The 16,161-nt window shown below is 30.0% G+C and overlaps 5 protein-coding genes across 5 annotated transcripts; 2 read left to right on the top strand and 3 right to left on the bottom strand.

Moving 5' to 3' along the window:
* The first annotated feature begins 635 nt into the window (after positions 1-635).
* On the top strand, positions 636-3,484 carry LOC125063974 (methionine aminopeptidase 2). Its single transcript, XM_047670727.1, has 8 exons — positions 636-871; positions 1,008-1,199; positions 1,381-1,541; positions 1,633-1,807; positions 1,958-2,166; positions 2,314-2,404; positions 2,615-2,789; positions 2,907-3,484. Exons 1-8 carry the CDS (start codon positions 730-732, stop codon positions 3,157-3,159), a joined length of 1,398 nt encoding a protein of 465 aa, XP_047526683.1. The 5' UTR covers positions 636-729; the 3' UTR covers positions 3,160-3,484.
* Positions 3,485-3,553: 69 nt separating this feature from the next.
* Positions 3,554-7,157, bottom strand: LOC125063984 (uncharacterized protein YJR142W). The gene is made up of 7 exons (XM_047670745.1): positions 7,015-7,157; positions 6,831-6,928; positions 6,618-6,758; positions 6,268-6,445; positions 5,696-5,831; positions 5,288-5,517; positions 3,554-4,848 (listed from the first exon to the last, which is right to left on the bottom strand). The coding sequence occupies exons 1-7, from the start codon at positions 7,097-7,099 to the stop codon at positions 4,736-4,738; spliced, it is 981 nt and encodes a 326-aa protein (XP_047526701.1). The 5' UTR covers positions 7,100-7,157; the 3' UTR covers positions 3,554-4,735.
* A 2,271-nt stretch (positions 7,158-9,428) lies between these two features.
* Positions 9,429-11,745, top strand: LOC125063983 (BRISC and BRCA1-A complex member 2-like). The gene is made up of 7 exons (XM_047670744.1): positions 9,429-9,668; positions 9,736-10,034; positions 10,157-10,332; positions 10,414-10,536; positions 10,618-10,681; positions 10,882-11,035; positions 11,261-11,745. Exons 1-7 carry the CDS (start codon positions 9,581-9,583, stop codon positions 11,455-11,457), a joined length of 1,101 nt encoding a protein of 366 aa, XP_047526700.1. The 5' UTR covers positions 9,429-9,580; the 3' UTR covers positions 11,458-11,745.
* Positions 11,746-12,086: 341 nt separating this feature from the next.
* On the bottom strand, positions 12,087-13,615 carry LOC125063985 (holocytochrome c-type synthase). The gene is made up of 5 exons (XM_047670746.1): positions 13,555-13,615; positions 13,216-13,446; positions 12,788-13,024; positions 12,583-12,707; positions 12,087-12,504 (listed from the first exon to the last, which is right to left on the bottom strand). The coding sequence occupies exons 2-5, from the start codon at positions 13,378-13,380 to the stop codon at positions 12,267-12,269; spliced, it is 765 nt and encodes a 254-aa protein (XP_047526702.1). The 5' UTR covers positions 13,381-13,446; positions 13,555-13,615; the 3' UTR covers positions 12,087-12,266.
* A 1,232-nt stretch (positions 13,616-14,847) lies between these two features.
* LOC125064249 (39S ribosomal protein L55, mitochondrial) lies at positions 14,848-15,818 on the bottom strand. Its single transcript, XM_047671201.1, has 2 exons — positions 15,529-15,818; positions 14,848-15,047 (listed from the first exon to the last, which is right to left on the bottom strand). Exons 1-2 carry the CDS (start codon positions 15,721-15,723, stop codon positions 14,904-14,906), a joined length of 339 nt encoding a protein of 112 aa, XP_047527157.1. The 5' UTR covers positions 15,724-15,818; the 3' UTR covers positions 14,848-14,903.
* Positions 15,819-16,161: the final 343 nt, after the last annotated feature.

Below are 16,161 nucleotides of genomic sequence, written 5' to 3'. Positions count from 1 at the left end.
TTGTTTAAAAATAATAATATTTCAACATTTACTATATCTTCTTTCGAGTGTAAAAATTACATATACATACCTATATAATAGTAACATTTTGTTTCTCATAAATCGTATATTATAGTAGTTTTGTACCAACATGTATTCTCTCCAAATCTGTAGGAATGCTTTCCGCCGTGTTTTTTTTTATAAGATTCATGCTCCGTTTAATGGTTGTCACCTATCGACCGATATTTATCTGCGTTTAATTATTACTTTTAGTTATTATTAAGTTGTGAGGTTTGTCTTATACAAAATTTTTAATTTTTGACGTCACGTTTACTAGTGTATGAAATACAAATATGAATTGCAATAAAAATATTAATTACCTTATTTAATGGATTCACCACATCATATTTAATTTAATTTCACTTGCGAATAATGTCTTGTCCATCAACATAAAATTAAGTGTTTATTTTATATTGACAGGTTTTATTGATAGATTTGTCAACTGCTATTGTTATCAATTAAATTAATTTACTTTATACACTATTATAATACATATTTTTTATTATGTTGAAATAATATAAGTTTATTATTTAATATATTTGACATAGAGTCAAAGTGCTAGAATCTATAGCTCCATTTAAAAGCTTTTAACTCGAGTGACGATTGCGCAAATAAAAAAAATCTTCACAATTCGCATGCATGTTATAGGTAATACAAAGAATTATTTTTGTAAACTTATAAAATAACATAATGGCTGATGTTAAAGTGGTTGAAGAATTAAATAAAGTGATAGATAATGAGGAGGAAGAGGAGGAATTAGATGGTGTAGAAGAAACCGAAGCCAAAGATCCCGCTAAGAAGAAAAAAAAGAAAAAGAAGAAGAAGAAGACAGGTTAGGCTTACTACTTATTAATAACATATAATATGGTAAATTATTTAAATTGATTTTACCTTTTACATTAAATAATCATTAGGTTTCACTATTTATAAAATGTTGAGGTTAGAAATTAAAGTAAGTTTATTTTTAGCGGGAACCGATAATATAGCTGTTGATAATGAAACTACAGTATCAGAACAAATTCAAAGTCTTGCTGTAGAAGAAAATACAGGCGAAGGAGAAGAGAAAAAAAAGAAGAAAAAGAAAAATAAAAGTGGAAAAAACACGAGCAAAGTACAAACAGATCCTCCATCTATTCCAATTGCTGAACTTTACCCAGATGGTAAGTAATCTGCATTTATTATTTTTGAAAATAAATATATCTGAAAACTATATAAATACTGTAAATACTTTTGAGGCATGAACTTGAAAACTTAATCTTTATAAATTATTGCATACAAAATTTGCTTAACAATCTGTCTGTCTGTTATCAGTAATAATCTCATATTGTAATGTTTTTCCAGGTAACTTCCCTGAAGGGCAGATAATGGACCATGGGCCAGCTGAGGGTATTGATGAAAGAACTGCTAAGGATCGCTTTTCGAGTGAAGAAAAAAGAGCTTTAGACAGAATGCACAATTATGTCTATCAAGAAATAAGGCAGGCTGCTGAAGCTCATAGACAAGTACTAAACCCTAATTCAAATTTATTGACATTTAGACATATTTGTCATCTGGTAATTTTCCGTTATTAATTTCCACTGTTCACTGTTTTAGACACGAAAACACATGCGAAACTGGATTAAACCAGGTATGACCATGATACAAATCTGTGAAGAGCTAGAGTCTACTGCAAGGTGTCTTATTGGAGAAGATGGCCTTAAAGCAGGACTGGCTTTTCCTACTGGTTGTAGTCGTAACCATTGTGCTGCACATTATACACCAAACACAGGTTATTATTTTAATATTTTTTAATTCAACCTTTGGACCCTAGACTGACACAATTAAAAATAATATTGATAACTGATAAAATAAAAATAATTTTATTATATATATTTAAAGGTACTTAATAAATAACTAAATAATTACTTATATATTTTAGGAGATAATACGGTCCTTGAGTATGACGATGTTGTCAAAATAGATTTTGGTACACATATCAATGGACGTATTATTGACTGTGCATTTACTTTGCATTTCAATCCACGCTATGACCCATTGGTAAAGGCTGTTCAGGAAGCTACTGAGGCAGGAATCAAAGCTTCTGGAGTTGATGTTAGATTGTGTGATGTTGGTGCTGCTGTTCAAGAGGTAGGTGTTTAATAGTTTATTAACATTTTGGATGCCACTAGGCCTACAATCAGCCACAAAAGAAAAACTACAGATTTATTACACAATTAGCAGTATAAAGTTCATCAATTAGTTAGGTTTTTCTTATTATTCAATTATTATTTTCAGGTAATGGAATCACATGAAATTGAATTAGATGGAAATGTGTACCAAGTGAAGCCCATACGCAATCTTAATGGTCATTCAATAGGGCCATATCGTAAGTTCAATAGCAATATTACTAAAACAAAAAACATTTATATTCGCAGAATATAGTTTATGAAGCTAACTCCAATTTATAACCTTTGCATATTTTCATTAACACAAAATTTATTTTTTAATAGAATTTCTAATAATATGTATTATTTATGTAACAAGTTATCATTTCTTAACAATCATCAAATAATCTAAATATTTTGTTATATTTAAGGTATTCATGCTGGCAAAACTGTGCCAATAGTGAAGGGTGGTGAAACAACAAGGATGGAAGAAAATGAATTTTATGCAATTGAAACATTTGGCTCTACTGGACGTGGTCAAGTGCATGATGATATGGATTGCTCACATTACATGAAAAACTTTGACCAACAATATGTGCCTTTAAGGTAAAATGACAATGAATATAGTAAATATTGGTTTTTAAAAATGTATCAAATAGTGTACATTATAATAACATGCATTTTTATATCATAAAATTATCAATTTTTGTGTATTGTTTACAGATTACAGTCTTCTAAACAACTTCTCAATTTAATAAATAAAAATTTTGGCACCCTCGCATTCTGCAAAAGGTGGCTTGAACGTGCGGGTGCATCACGCTATGCAATGGCTCTTAAAGACTTGTGCGACAAGGGAGTGGTTGATGCCTATCCACCTCTGTGCGACGTAAAGGGCTGCTACACTGCGCAGTTTGAGCACACCATCCTATTGAGACCTACTTGTAAGGAGGTTGTATCTCGTGGTGATGATTATTAACATATTTTTAATGTCCTTATCAATTATATTTTATAGATACTTTTTGACAAACGTAAATATACTATTTCACAAAATAGTGATGAAGCAATTGTTTTCATAACAGTGTTTTACAATACAGCATGTATAAATTGTATAAAAAATAACACTTGCTTTATGTTATGATGACTTAGTCATTGCTTGTTTTGTTGAGTTTTGTTTATATCGTGATTGAGACAAATATGTTACTGTTGTTAAGAGTGTATTAATATGAACAACTTATTGAGTACATTAGTACTCAGAACCTCTTTATAAGTAATCAGGTCATTATTTGAATAAACTTCTTATATATAAATAGCAGTTTTATTTATTAAATTATAATAGGGCATAAAAAAATTAAAATCAATTATTTTTAATAATTTTATTTCATCCCTTAGGAAATTCTATTTTCCTATAAGAAGTAAATATAAACGATTACATTAATTAATAAATCAAGATTATCTTTGTGGTATAATAATATCGTTAATCTTTCGCCAAAAACATTACTCCATAGAAATGTATAAAATTGTTGACGTTATTTAGATACCACTAGCATATCAAATATTATTATACTACACGCACTATATCTATATATTATAAAATATACTAGACAAATCGACATGATCAAAGTGGAATATAAACCAATAAATCAACTTCTGTCTGAATGATACAATACAATTAATTAAACTAAAATCCCTCGTTTTGTTATACAAATGGTATGACGACGGTAATACTATATATTTCTAAAACTTTAAAATCAATCATTCCGATATAACCATTAAACTGATGATCAGGATTGTCAAATAGTTTTAGTCATTTATTTCAAAAGACGATAATGGTTCGGCTACACGTAAATATTTCGCAAAACATAGTTTCTGCAAAAACTGAGGCTACTTACAAACCACACGTTTTAGCAGCAAGACGATAGCAATGGATATAAGCAAGCGCGAAGTGATACTTTAGCATGTAGCCGGACATAGATTGACTGATGGAATATTGGACACCACTTTTGTGTAGAAATTTAATTGTAGACACCGAATATACTTAATTAACTAAAACGAAGACAGCCTGTTAATCCATAACAGCATGACTAGATTATGGATTCACATGAAATTATTTTGAGGTTATAAAATATTCACTGGGATTACTTTTATAATTGTTATTCAAAGAAATATAAATGATAATCGGCAAACAGTTCTAAGAGGTAATCAATCCAACTAAAATTACATACAAATACCTTATACCCCACTGGTAAAGTATCACAGAAATTAAAACATTCCTAGCTAAACTATCGCGGCATCTAATAATTTCCAACAAGACTAAGAAATTATCAGGACTTGGTCTTTATTTACCTTACATTCGAAAGAATACAATCGTAACACCTAATATTATAGTTATAAATTAGGCCATTTATCAATGAAAATTTTATTCATAAAAATACCTTGGAAATGTCTAAGACGAGGTAAATATAAAAGTACGAATAAATATTTCATTCTAATAAATTTCCAAACAAATTTAAATAATACAATCAAATCCAACTAGGTGAACAGCTATAAAGTGATTAACACTCTAAGCTCTGTACATCACCATTTGATGAAATATCAGAATGGGGCCAGTTGTAGATGGTCTGCAGTGGTACATGAAGTAATTCCACAATGTATCTGTAGTTCGGTTCTGAAAAAAAAAACTTTAAAGTTGACGAGCAACATGCCCAGACACCACTTAGACAAACACTTTAATATTGTTCATAGTAAATCATTTTATATGATTAGCCAGTACAAATTAGATTAGAGTTTTGCCCCATGATAATTTTAAGGCACTTATAGAAATTTTACAATATAATAAATATTGAGTTGTTTCTAATAATAGCTGCATCTTCCGTCTTTTACATTGGGTTTGTTAAGTTATTAATAAAAAATAAGCAAAACAGTAACAGTGGAAGTATGGCACAAATTACACAATTTAAACACCTGATATTGTTTATGTCCCATCTTCAGGACTAGTGTAAATTAAAAAATTAAACTTCATAATATGCAAAATATCAGTGCTAGTAAGTAGCAAAATGTACTTAAATCAGTGATAATTTTATAATGGATCATTTAAAAAAACATACCATTCTCAGGATTAATATATCCCCTTCTTATAAGGAAGTCCATTAGAACCGGAGCACTTGTGGTCTTAAAATGAGGGGAAAGAGCTCTTTGCACACATTCTTCTGCAGTCAAAAGTTCAAATGTTTCTACTTCACCATCTGCATTTTTTGGGACAAAATCCAATGGAAGCTCAAGATCATACACATATTCTGTATTGGGAAACAACCCTCTTTCACTTTCAAAGTAGAAGCTGAAATTTTTGTATGGATATTATGAGATTGTTTCATAAAATAATAAAAAAAAATGTAAGCAAAATTTATCATTTATTAAAAGAGTTGAAATATGTTTCTCATAAGAAATAAATCAATAAAATACCATTCAATGTAGAAATAAGTAGTCCGTTGTAATAACAGTTAATTATTACATACCTAACACACCCAGCGGGCACCAACTTTTTTACTAACTCCCCCATGACAGATGCTTCCTCTGCCACCTCTTTAACACAAGTTTCAAGAATTCCATAGCCCACTGCTAATCCACCACTAACAAAACAATCCCATTTTCCTAAAATTGATAACAAAATTGATAATTAATGATAATAATCATTTTAGTATTTATATTTAAATTTAGTAGTTATTTAAATTTTACAAATTTAGGTTAACCACATGTAATAGTTAATCAGCTATTGCTTAAAACACTTTTTTATTATAATATAATTTAAAGTATGAGCCAGTACTGTTATGCTTGTCAGAACAAGTACTATCAAGCGTTTTGCGAGAACTGTACACTCCACTAATAATCATACCGAATTTTAGTTGTCTACAAGACTATGTACTGTTGATGTTGCAGTTATTGGACCCAGGACAAGCCTTCCCCTGATCCCAAAAAGTAGAAAGGGGCTTGTTTTTTAAATCCCTTTAATCATTTATCACCAATCACATGCATGAATTATATGTCGCAAATCTCACAAATATGTTCTAACAATTAAATTTAAATATACCTGGCCAGGTCTGTTTAGTAAAGCTCCTCTGCTGTAACCAGATACAAAGTCCTTTAACTGGGTGAAACAAGTAGCCATTTACACTGACCCCATAGTTTCTAATACCAAAAAGACATGTTGCACTTCTGTCCATTTCCAGCAGGCTCTCATGATGGAAAAGGGTGCTCACCTCGAAACACTGAATAATTTAGTTTATTATTTTTTAAATCTAAATAAACAACGTCTAATGCAGTTAATAACTAAACTACTGATATACAACAAAACATTCTGGTATGTAATAGGTGCTATTTCAATCAGAACATTAACAATATTTAAAATATGCATTTCTTATTTGTAAAGACAACACAAACCTCATCTCGCCAACCCTTTAGAGCGCATAATTCATTTTCTTTACGTAAACCTTGTAATACTCCAGCAACTTTCGAGGTTCTCTCCTGGTAATCTCTGAACGCAGGATTAAGTTCCACAACTTTTCCAGTAATTCTGAATACCTGCATTTAAAAGGTTATTATTACCACAGAAATGTAATAAATAGAAAACATCAATATCGCATATATAAATACCTCCGGGAATCTTTGGAGGTGTTTAAGAATATCTGGTCGAACAAGTCCGACTTGATGTCCAGCAACTAAGAACGGCTTACATATTCCTTGATGAAGTCCTTAAACAATAAAACATATTTGAAGGTACACGGCACGGAATCATTTATTGCTTGCATTGTCATCACCACCACCTTAAAAAACAAACCTGATAAATAAAAACAATTAAATTTCCTCGCCAATTTCGTTAGTTCTGAAATGTTATTTTTATTTATAGAATTCATATCTTTCATATTTATTTTACACAATTCCAATGAGAAATTTCAAGCGAACTTGTGGTGTATAATATCGATTTCACTACTCGATTAAATTTTGTAAAAAAATTAACTGTCAATCGATTATTGCTATCTATAATTTTTTTCATTTGTATTAATACTTCATGAATTATTATACGAATGGAGCAATTGCATTCTTAATTAAAGTATAGCTTTAGCGTGTTCGTTAAATAATGGAATAGAAAATATCAATATAGTTAATAACCGTTAATAGAAATTATTGTTTTCATTTTGTTAAACATAACTATGTTTACGTTATAAAATATAAAAATAAACAATACGATCTAATTCACTTTTCAAGACAAATAAGACTACAAATAATCGATTTAAAATAATATCAAGAATATCTCAAAAATAAATTATTTGGCTATACATAGGCAGACCTAAGGTAGACACAATTATGACAAGGCTTAGAAAAAATATATGGCAAATAGAGGTAACTCTTAAAGTCTACACTAATTATGAAAATCTTAGATTATACATTATTGTTCAAGTTCAAAATAGCTAAACATAATTAAAAGTAAAATATAGTAGTTATTAATTAATTAGGTAGTAAATTAATCGTTCAAAATCATTGTTATAATTGAGTTCAAATGAAATAATAAAATTAACATAAATATAAATGCCAAATATAATCATATTATACATAATATAAGTTTAGATTGCTAAAAGAGAGGTTGGTGAAAGATATTGGGTGGCTATTGAAAAAAAAATAGAAAACCTTACCTGACTACGGAGAGTATAGTATAGTATTTCTTTAGGCTATGTAGATATATTAATTAACAAAATATATTCATCTGTTCCCGCATAATATCTTCTAAACTTCGTCATCCAATCATATTTTGACAAATAATATCTTATAAAATGCAAAAATCATAATCGTCATAATCATAATTAGCCTGTATCAGTCCACTGCTGGACATAGGCCTCCCCCAAGGTATGCCACTGAGCCCGATCTTTGCCCCTTCTCACCCACCACCAGCCACCTTCCGTGCATCATCACTCCACCGTGCCACAGAGCATCTTACACTACACTTGCCAATTGGCGGTCTCCACTCTAGAACCTTCTTGCCCCAACGGCTATCAGTTCTTCGTCACCGGCCCACTGCCAGTAGAGCTGACTAATCCAGAATCCTCTGAGCCAAGTCTACCACCTTCATTCTCTGTCAAATCATCTCGTTCCGGATTTGATCCTTCAGAGAAACGCAAAGCATAGCTCTCTCCATAGCCCACTGCGCAAATTAAAATTTTTGAACCAGCCGCACGGTGAGTGTCCGCGTCTTGGCTGCGTAGGTCATGACCGGTAGGACGCACTGGTTGAAAAACTTCGTCTTCAGGCACTGGGGTATAACAGACACGTGAAAACTCGACGTAATTTCCCAAACGCTGCCCAGCCCAGCTGATCCTTTTTATCGGCTTCCTTCTAGAAGTTGTTTTTACCTAATTGCATCGTTTGCCCGAGGTATACGCACTCTTGAAAAACCTCGAGAGGTATAACGTTCACAGAGATCGGCTCCGGACTAACGTGATCGTAATCATGACTTTGGTTTTATCCAAGTTCATTTGGAGGCCGAATTTTAGAGAAGCGTTAGCCAAGCTGTGCAGCATCAGTTGCAAATCCTGCAACGATTCTGCCTTAATGACGACATAATCTGCAAATCTTAAGTCTTAGATGTACTCGCCGTTAATATTTATTACCTCTCTAGTCCAACGTCTTAAACATATCTTCAAGGGTTACTAAACAGTTTCGGAGAAATAATGTCTCCCTATCGTACACCCGTGCATAACGAGATAGGTTTGGTCTGTTGGTTCTCTACTTAGACATTCATAGTATTGGCATCGTACAGATATCTCAGCATTTGGATATATCGCCAGTCTACCTGGCACCGTTGCAATAGTCTCCGCGCAAGATGATTCGTAATGACTCTTGAAAACAGTTTATAGACGTGGCTCAGAAGTGAGATGGGTCGATAGTTCTTCAGTAAGGTTTTATCACCCTTTTTGAAGAACAAAACTACCATACTTCTGTTTCATGCCTTCGGAGTTCTCCCTTAAAAAAACGGAATTGAAAATCTTAAAATGCATAAATGCAAGTGCCTTTTGTTAAAAAAAAATACAAATGTGATATTAAATTTTGTTTGGGGTTGATGATATTAAAAATGAATATAATTGAACAATTGGCTAAAAATATTTTTAATTGGTATATAATCTAATAAATACAATACCTTTTTTTACTTATGACATACTTCTACTCTTTGGTTTACTGGTATTGGGAGAGTAGCAACACTGTTCGTTCACTCAAAACTGTCAAAATAAATATCGAATCCTTTCAAATTTTTCTTTTTAATAATTTTTATATTTTTGTTAAGTTGTAATAAGTTATGAAAACCAAGATTTGAAAATAAGTTTTACGTTTGGTTCGAAGTTTTAATAATAAAAATGTCTACTGATAATTACAGCTTCATAAGTGATATATCACCGATGTTTCGTCCCTACATACAAAATATTTTTCAAGATTTAAAACTAGGTATATAATGCACAAATTACTCAATGCGTCGTAGTTACAACATTATTTATTTTATGTAATGTTTTAGGTCTTTGTAAAACTAAAGTGGACTTAGAAAGAATTGGTAGTACTCCTATCGGTTCAGAAACTCAGTTTCGATTGGTACTACCTTATTGTTCGAAAAAATTAAAGTGGGATATAATATTTGATCCATCGACACCCTGGTTTGCACCTGACTTCAGATTCGATGATGATACTTTCTTAAACAATGCTGATGAAGAATTTTTAGCAATTGGTGTTCCAAGTCTTACAAAATGGAATTCTAGTGATCCAAAATCCCTTAGTGATGTAATCTCAGAACTGATTAATATGTATAAAATTTACCAGGTAATAATTAATATTATGTTATATAATTATATTAATACTGTGCATTATAGTTGTCCTATTGTAATATTAATTATTTTAAATGAATTTATAAAATCATATGTAATAATTTAAAAAAAAATTAGGTGAAAAAATTAAATGAAGATGAAAGTTCACGTGCTTCATTTGAATATAGTGCATTACTAGGAAATGCCTTGACAACTGAGCAAGATGTCGAAGTTTGGGTGGGAGGCCATGTAGTGGAATTTTTAATTAAACTCAAAATAAATACGTCCCGATTACCAGAGTTATACAATGATGGGTAATATATCTATTTAATAAGATCAATTAAGTATAAATTATTACATGTATAATAATAGTACTAATCAATTAATTATTTCAGGATAGATCGAAATCCAGGAATTGATTCAGCTCTTCTTCTTGTTCGTTATCCTAACTCCACCAATGCAGAATTGATTCTGTCACCATTCCTGACTAAAGTATTAGGAAACATATCCTTACCTATGTAATATTGTATTCTGTATTAAGATTACTTTATCATTTTTGTTTACATAATTAATATGCAAAATATATATACAAATTTTAGGATGCACCAATCAGGAGTTCTAATGGATTATGTTCCTATGGTAACAGACATCATAAATAACAAGGTAATTAAAACTAACAAAATCATCTCCAACACAAAAAATTGGTTACTTTTATAATGTTAACAAGTCTTGGTAACAGAAATATTTTTAAACTCTTTAAATTGTCAACAAAACTAACTTAACTAACTTTGAGTTGTCCACCAACCTGTGAAAATACCCCAAAGTTAAAATATTATACTGTTAACATATCATTTGTTTTTTAGATTCAAGATCTTCTTAATAATGACCGACTGAAACGTGAATTATTAGCTCAACTTATTGTCAAATATGAAGGAGCAATATTGGAGCATGATGCAAGTAGTGCAGCACTTTTATTTGAAATGAATGATTTTCATTGGATTCTACAAATAGATATAGGTAAGGTTAAATTTTACTAACGAAATATTACAACCATACATTTCCACATGTATACAGACTGATTTATGTTTATTTGTGTAATTTATTAGATAGAATTAATTCCAAGCTCACAATAATTGTATTACTTGTTACAATAATTACAAAATACCCTAACACATAGATATCAGTATAAAAAAAATTTTTACCTTATGCTATGATTTTTAATAATTGATGTTTTTGTTTCAGGTATCAATTTTCCAGAAAAACCCCCAATTTTGACACTTCGTTCTGTTTATCACTGTTCTAAAGGAAAGCCCAAATTCAAAATACTTCCTAGCTGTCCATACAATAATTTCGAAGGATACATAGAGCAGCAAGCAGAAATATTTAAAAATGAATGCAAAGGAGTTATTCAAATCCATCAAACTTTAAATCTCGAATAAGACTAAGTATACTGCAATCTTGAGAATTTTTATACTTCTTACAAAATTTTATTAAAAATGAAAGAAAAATAAATATTATTAATAAAATATGTAATGGTAAGTCACTCTGGAAATATAGGTTCTTTATCTGTTTAGTAGAACCATATTTTAAAAAATTTACTCACTGTAAGTTTAAGTAAAAATTGTGACATTAATATATGAATAGTAAAAGTAGTATAAAAATTGTGACATTGTAAAAATAATCTTTAACATAATGTTATGTTTTTTACATATTTTGGTTTTTGGTTCTAAAATACTATTTGGAGTTAATATAAAATAAAAGATTATTTAACTATTAACATTTATTAGTTAACATAGTTAAAAGTTATTAACAAGAAGAATAATCATATGTAGAATAATACAGTAGTATGCAAGATAACCAAACATTTGTGTTATAGAAATGAAATATATTTCAGATTAATATGTTTTTATTCATTCATATAACTGCTTGATTCTTTTAATACATTTTTGTATCATCTAATAATAAACTACAACTGTTTAAAAGTTTGTTAAATTCTTCTCTATGTGAAATAATAGAAATCCTTGAAATAAATAATTTCTATTAATTGCTGTATATTTTTTATAATTAATGATACAATGCAATAATGATGAAACAATTAAAATCACAAAGAGTTACTGCAGTGACAAATTATGTCGACAGAAGTACCCCACATAAGTTATTCATTTTTTAACCTATATCCTTACATTTTAACTGACTGTAGGTTGTATAACTACATCTACTCAATCAAAATTGACTTAAATACTTACTACTAATTTGTCAATTTATTATCTTTTTTTTCACCAATGAATTCATAACGATATCTCATATAGAATACTTTCATTCTGTCCCAAACATTCTCAACTGAATCCATAGCTGGCCTGACATCAAGTAATGCAAATTGAAATTTGTTGTCAACTTCACCTCCATCGTAATAATCAATGACATAACGGACATCTTTTCCACAACGGTCTACAATCCAGTCATGGCGATCAAATGGCAATTCATACCTATAACAGAAGAACACACCAGTTTAATAATTTACTAAATATAATAAATATTTTTTAATAATACAGTATATATCATACCCTAATAAAGATCTAAACTGTGCACGTGGACTATATTGAGTAGCTTTGCCTCCAAAACTCTTAAGTCTGGGATGGCCACATTCTTTGGCATGCAATGCTTCCCACTTCAAGACTTCCTGCCATGCCTGAAATTAAATTTATAACATGAATATACAATTGAGGACAAATTTATACTTTCTTCTTGTGTAATATATATATAACAGACTTGTTCATTGTTAGCATTATGTATTCTTATGATATCTTCCATATCCTTTTGCTTGATATCCTCATCTTTCCAACGCCATCCTTTACGAAGCATTGCATTCCAGAACATTTGCTGACTAGGATACACCCAGAATTCTGTGGATCCATCTGGCATAGCACGAGGGATTGTAGATACTTGACGATTTGTTGGTAATGAGAATGGTTGATCTGGGGCTGGCTGCTGGTTAGCAGGTGGCATCTGCGTGATAAATTTGTGACAAAACATGAGTCCACCAACTCTGCATTTAAATAGGCGCCATACTCATAAAGATTTCGTCAGGCTGTTTATTTTACTTTATAAAATGAATCAATAACATTACTTTTTACCCTTCAGTTAAAATGATTAAAAATTAAATTTTCAATTTTAACAGACAAAGAAATAAACATTACCATATTATAAGGATTTATAGTATTGTCGTGCTGAACAGGACATTCTGAGGGTGTTTCGTTTTTCGTATTTGGGTCTTTTTTGTGCATAGGACATTCTGGTGGTGGATTTCCATTATTGACAGGAATTTTGGTGTTTATTGCTTCTGCAGACACTTTATTGCCCATTTTATATAATTAATATAATCTTACGTAAGGTCACAAGGTTAACCAAGAATAGTTTTCATTTTTCTCCTGAAAATTAAAATGTAAGTAATAATTTCGACCACTTTCTTAGTTTTCCCAGTATTTCAATTGTCACACTTTTAGAAATGTTATAAAATTAAAATTATGAAATCGAACCTGATACAAACGTAAATTTCCAAGTGCAAATGTGATTAGCTGTCAATGTCAAGTCAAATAGTTATTTCAACAGATTATGATAGGGTAGTTTGCATATCGATAGTCCACTATCGATAGTTAAGGTGTTAGCGATAGTATCAAAAATCTATCGATAGTATTATCGCGTGTCAATACTATCGATAGTATTGCTCAAACAAAACGACACTATCGATAGTACTATCGATATCCTGCATAGTTTTTGAGGTCAACTATCGATAGTTCTGCAACGCTGTGATAGGGTAAGAAATTTATACCCCCAGCGACTATATATTTAAAACTTCATGCAACAGTAAGGTATTGATCTCTCGAAATCATATTGATAGCATTTCGTGAAATGAATAGAACATGTTTTGGTTATATTCGCATAATACCAAGTGAGGCGTCAACAATAATGTAATCAATAAATATTACTCTACTAACTATCCATGATTTAAAATATGATAATAGTTGCACATTAAAGTACAACACAGAAAATTACATCAATAAGTAATCTTTGGTTTTTCGTACTAATTAATTTAATAAAAAATATGTAATATATAATTGCCGAGGTGGCCCAGTGGTTTGAACGCGTGCATCTTAACCGATGATTTCGGCTTCAAACCCGGGCAAGCACCACTGAATTTTCATATGCTTAATTTGTGTTTATAATTCATCTCGTGCTCGGCGGTGAAAGAAAACCTCGTGAGGAAACCTGCATGTGTCTAATTTCAACGAAATTCTGCCACATGTGTATTCCACCAACCTGCATTGGAGCAGCCTAGTGGAATGGAACTCCAAAACCTTCTCCTCAAAGGGAGAGTAGGTCTTAGCCCAGCAATGGGAAATTTACAGAATGTTAATGTGATGTAAATGTAATATAGACCTCATATTTTGTGTATTATTGACGACAAGAACTTTTCAAAGGTTGGAATTCTTTTATGCCACAAAATCGATTAAACTCTAACTCTTAATAAAAATTGAAAAAAATGTAAACAAAAGAAGACAAAATTCAATAATAAAATCAAAAACCATACACAATATTATTAATGTAAGCAATAGTTTTTATTTTATCATGGTTTATTTGGATGATCTATTTTTAAAGATAATCTGTTGTGCATACCCTTACCCTGACCTGTTAATGTTATGAAATAGAGAGGGTTCTGGTACTGAATAAGTTAAAAAATGATATATGGCACTATTATAATATTAAAAATTTACGTAAAATATAAACTGTACTAATAATTTTGGTTAGTTTTGTTTTATTATAAAATAATATATTTTTTAATTCTACAAATACATTAACTAACATATTAATAAATAATAATGAAATATTATTTCTTCATGTATTTTAAATATTTCTTTGCATTAAAGTTATCCTCAACAGAGTCGGTTATTTTTACTTTTCTTCTTGGTTTCCTCTTTTCTAACCTAGCTTTTCGCTCTTCTTCAGGCAATGTACTTAAATCTAAAGGTAACTGAAAAAAAAAAGTAAAATCAAGTGTTAATTGCTTAACATTATTAAAAGATATTATTCAATTAATTATTATTTAAATATACTTTATAGCAAAAGTTTTTTTTTATATTAAAGGTGCGCTTAATGCTACTGTTCAACTTTTTAATATATATATATTGATAAAGCTGTATCTGTATCCATATTAATGTCCATATGTAAATATCCAAATGTTTTTAATTACTAACTTATAATACATAATAATGTTGATACAATGCAACAAGCTCTGTTTATAAGAGAAGAAATATTATTATCAACTGCATCTTTCAAATATATGGTACATATTATATTAAAAAAAAATAATAATGGTACGTAGATATCTATGAGTTAATAACTAACAGAATTGAACAAATTACCATCTGTGTTTATAGCATTTATGCAGTTTGAACTATAATCAATTGCAATATTAATGTTAAAAATTATATAATAAAATAATAAATTTTTACCTTTATTATTTGTCGGGGTTCGTGGTATCTAATATTTATTGAAGCTCCATTTGGTAAAACAATTTTCGTAGGATACATTCTTGTATAAATTTCTCTGTGAATTTTGGTTATACTAGATACATTACAATTTAATTTTCGTATGCTACACAAATTAAATACATAAGGATTAAGGTTTAATATATTTTTTATATTCATTGTGTGTCTATGAACAATTTCAAATTAATATAAAAAGATTTAGATTTATAATTAAAATTACAAGTCTGAAGTGAAGACAGTAGTATCACGTCAAACTGCAATTGCGATTTGTCAACATCAAACTCTTGTCATACTTAGTACTTAGACAGAATAAACATAATATAAAGTGCGCTAATTCATTTGACATTGTAAATTTGATAAGGAGAATCATTTGAAAATAGCGTCTTTTGCAGGCGGTTAAATGACTTTCTCTTTTTAATTCGGTTTTACTCATTCAATGGAAGGTAGAGCTAACTCTACCAAATATGAGCGCTTTTTTAAATATATATTTTGAGACACTTTTTAATTTTTATACACAAATATACTTTCCGTTATCTCTTTTTCACAAAGTTTTTTTTAGAAATAAGTTTTCTGAATGTGTTGAAGTAAGAATTTTTT

The sequence above is a fragment of the Vanessa atalanta genome, chromosome 5 (genome assembly GCF_905147765.1).
Source record: "Vanessa atalanta chromosome 5, ilVanAtal1.2, whole genome shotgun sequence".
NCBI classification, from domain to species: domain Eukaryota; kingdom Metazoa; phylum Arthropoda; class Insecta; order Lepidoptera; family Nymphalidae; genus Vanessa; species Vanessa atalanta.
Note: the sequence above shows the minus strand (reverse complement) of the source record. Positions and strands in the feature narration are given on the sequence as shown.

Bases quoted from the DNA above. Each gene is read 5' to 3' on its own strand.
- LOC125063984 (XM_047670745.1), bottom strand. From the start codon at position 7,099: ATGAAAGATATGAATTCTATAAATAAAAATAACATTTCAGAACTAACG. The intron at 6,446-6,617 runs GTTTGTGTTGTC...TAAATTATTCAG, and splicing joins TAAAGGGTTGGCGAGATGAG to TGTTTCGAGGTGAGCACCCT. The intron at 5,518-5,695 runs GTATGTAATAAT...CAAAAATTTCAG, and splicing joins GTGCCCGCTGGGTGTGTTAG to CTTCTACTTTGAAAGTGAAA.
- LOC125063974 (XM_047670727.1), top strand. From the start codon at position 730: ATGGCTGATGTTAAAGTGGTTGAAGAATTAAATAAAGTGATAGATAAT. The intron at 1,542-1,632 runs GTACTAAACCCT...TCACTGTTTTAG, and splicing joins CTGCTGAAGCTCATAGACAA to ACACGAAAACACATGCGAAA. The intron at 2,790-2,906 runs GTAAAATGACAA...TATTGTTTACAG, and splicing joins CAACAATATGTGCCTTTAAG to ATTACAGTCTTCTAAACAAC.
- LOC125064249 (XM_047671201.1), bottom strand. From the start codon at position 15,723: ATGAATATAAAAAATATATTAAACCTTAATCCTTATGTATTTAATTTG. The intron at 15,048-15,528 runs GTAAAAATTTAT...TTTTTTTTTCAG, and splicing joins AACCCCGACAAATAATAAAG to TTACCTTTAGATTTAAGTAC.
- LOC125063985 (XM_047670746.1), bottom strand. From the start codon at position 13,380: ATGGGCAATAAAGTGTCTGCAGAAGCAATAAACACCAAAATTCCTGTC. The intron at 12,708-12,787 runs GTCTGTTATATA...ATTTAATTTCAG, and splicing joins ATAATGCTAACAATGAACAA to GCATGGCAGGAAGTCTTGAA. The intron at 12,505-12,582 runs GTATGATATATA...CTTCTGTTATAG, and splicing joins CAGTTTAGATCTTTATTAGG to GTATGAATTGCCATTTGATC.
- LOC125063983 (XM_047670744.1), top strand. From the start codon at position 9,581: ATGTCTACTGATAATTACAGCTTCATAAGTGATATATCACCGATGTTT. The intron at 9,669-9,735 runs GTATATAATGCA...GTAATGTTTTAG, and splicing joins TTTTCAAGATTTAAAACTAG to GTCTTTGTAAAACTAAAGTG. The intron at 10,333-10,413 runs GTAATATATCTA...TAATTATTTCAG, and splicing joins CCAGAGTTATACAATGATGG to GATAGATCGAAATCCAGGAA.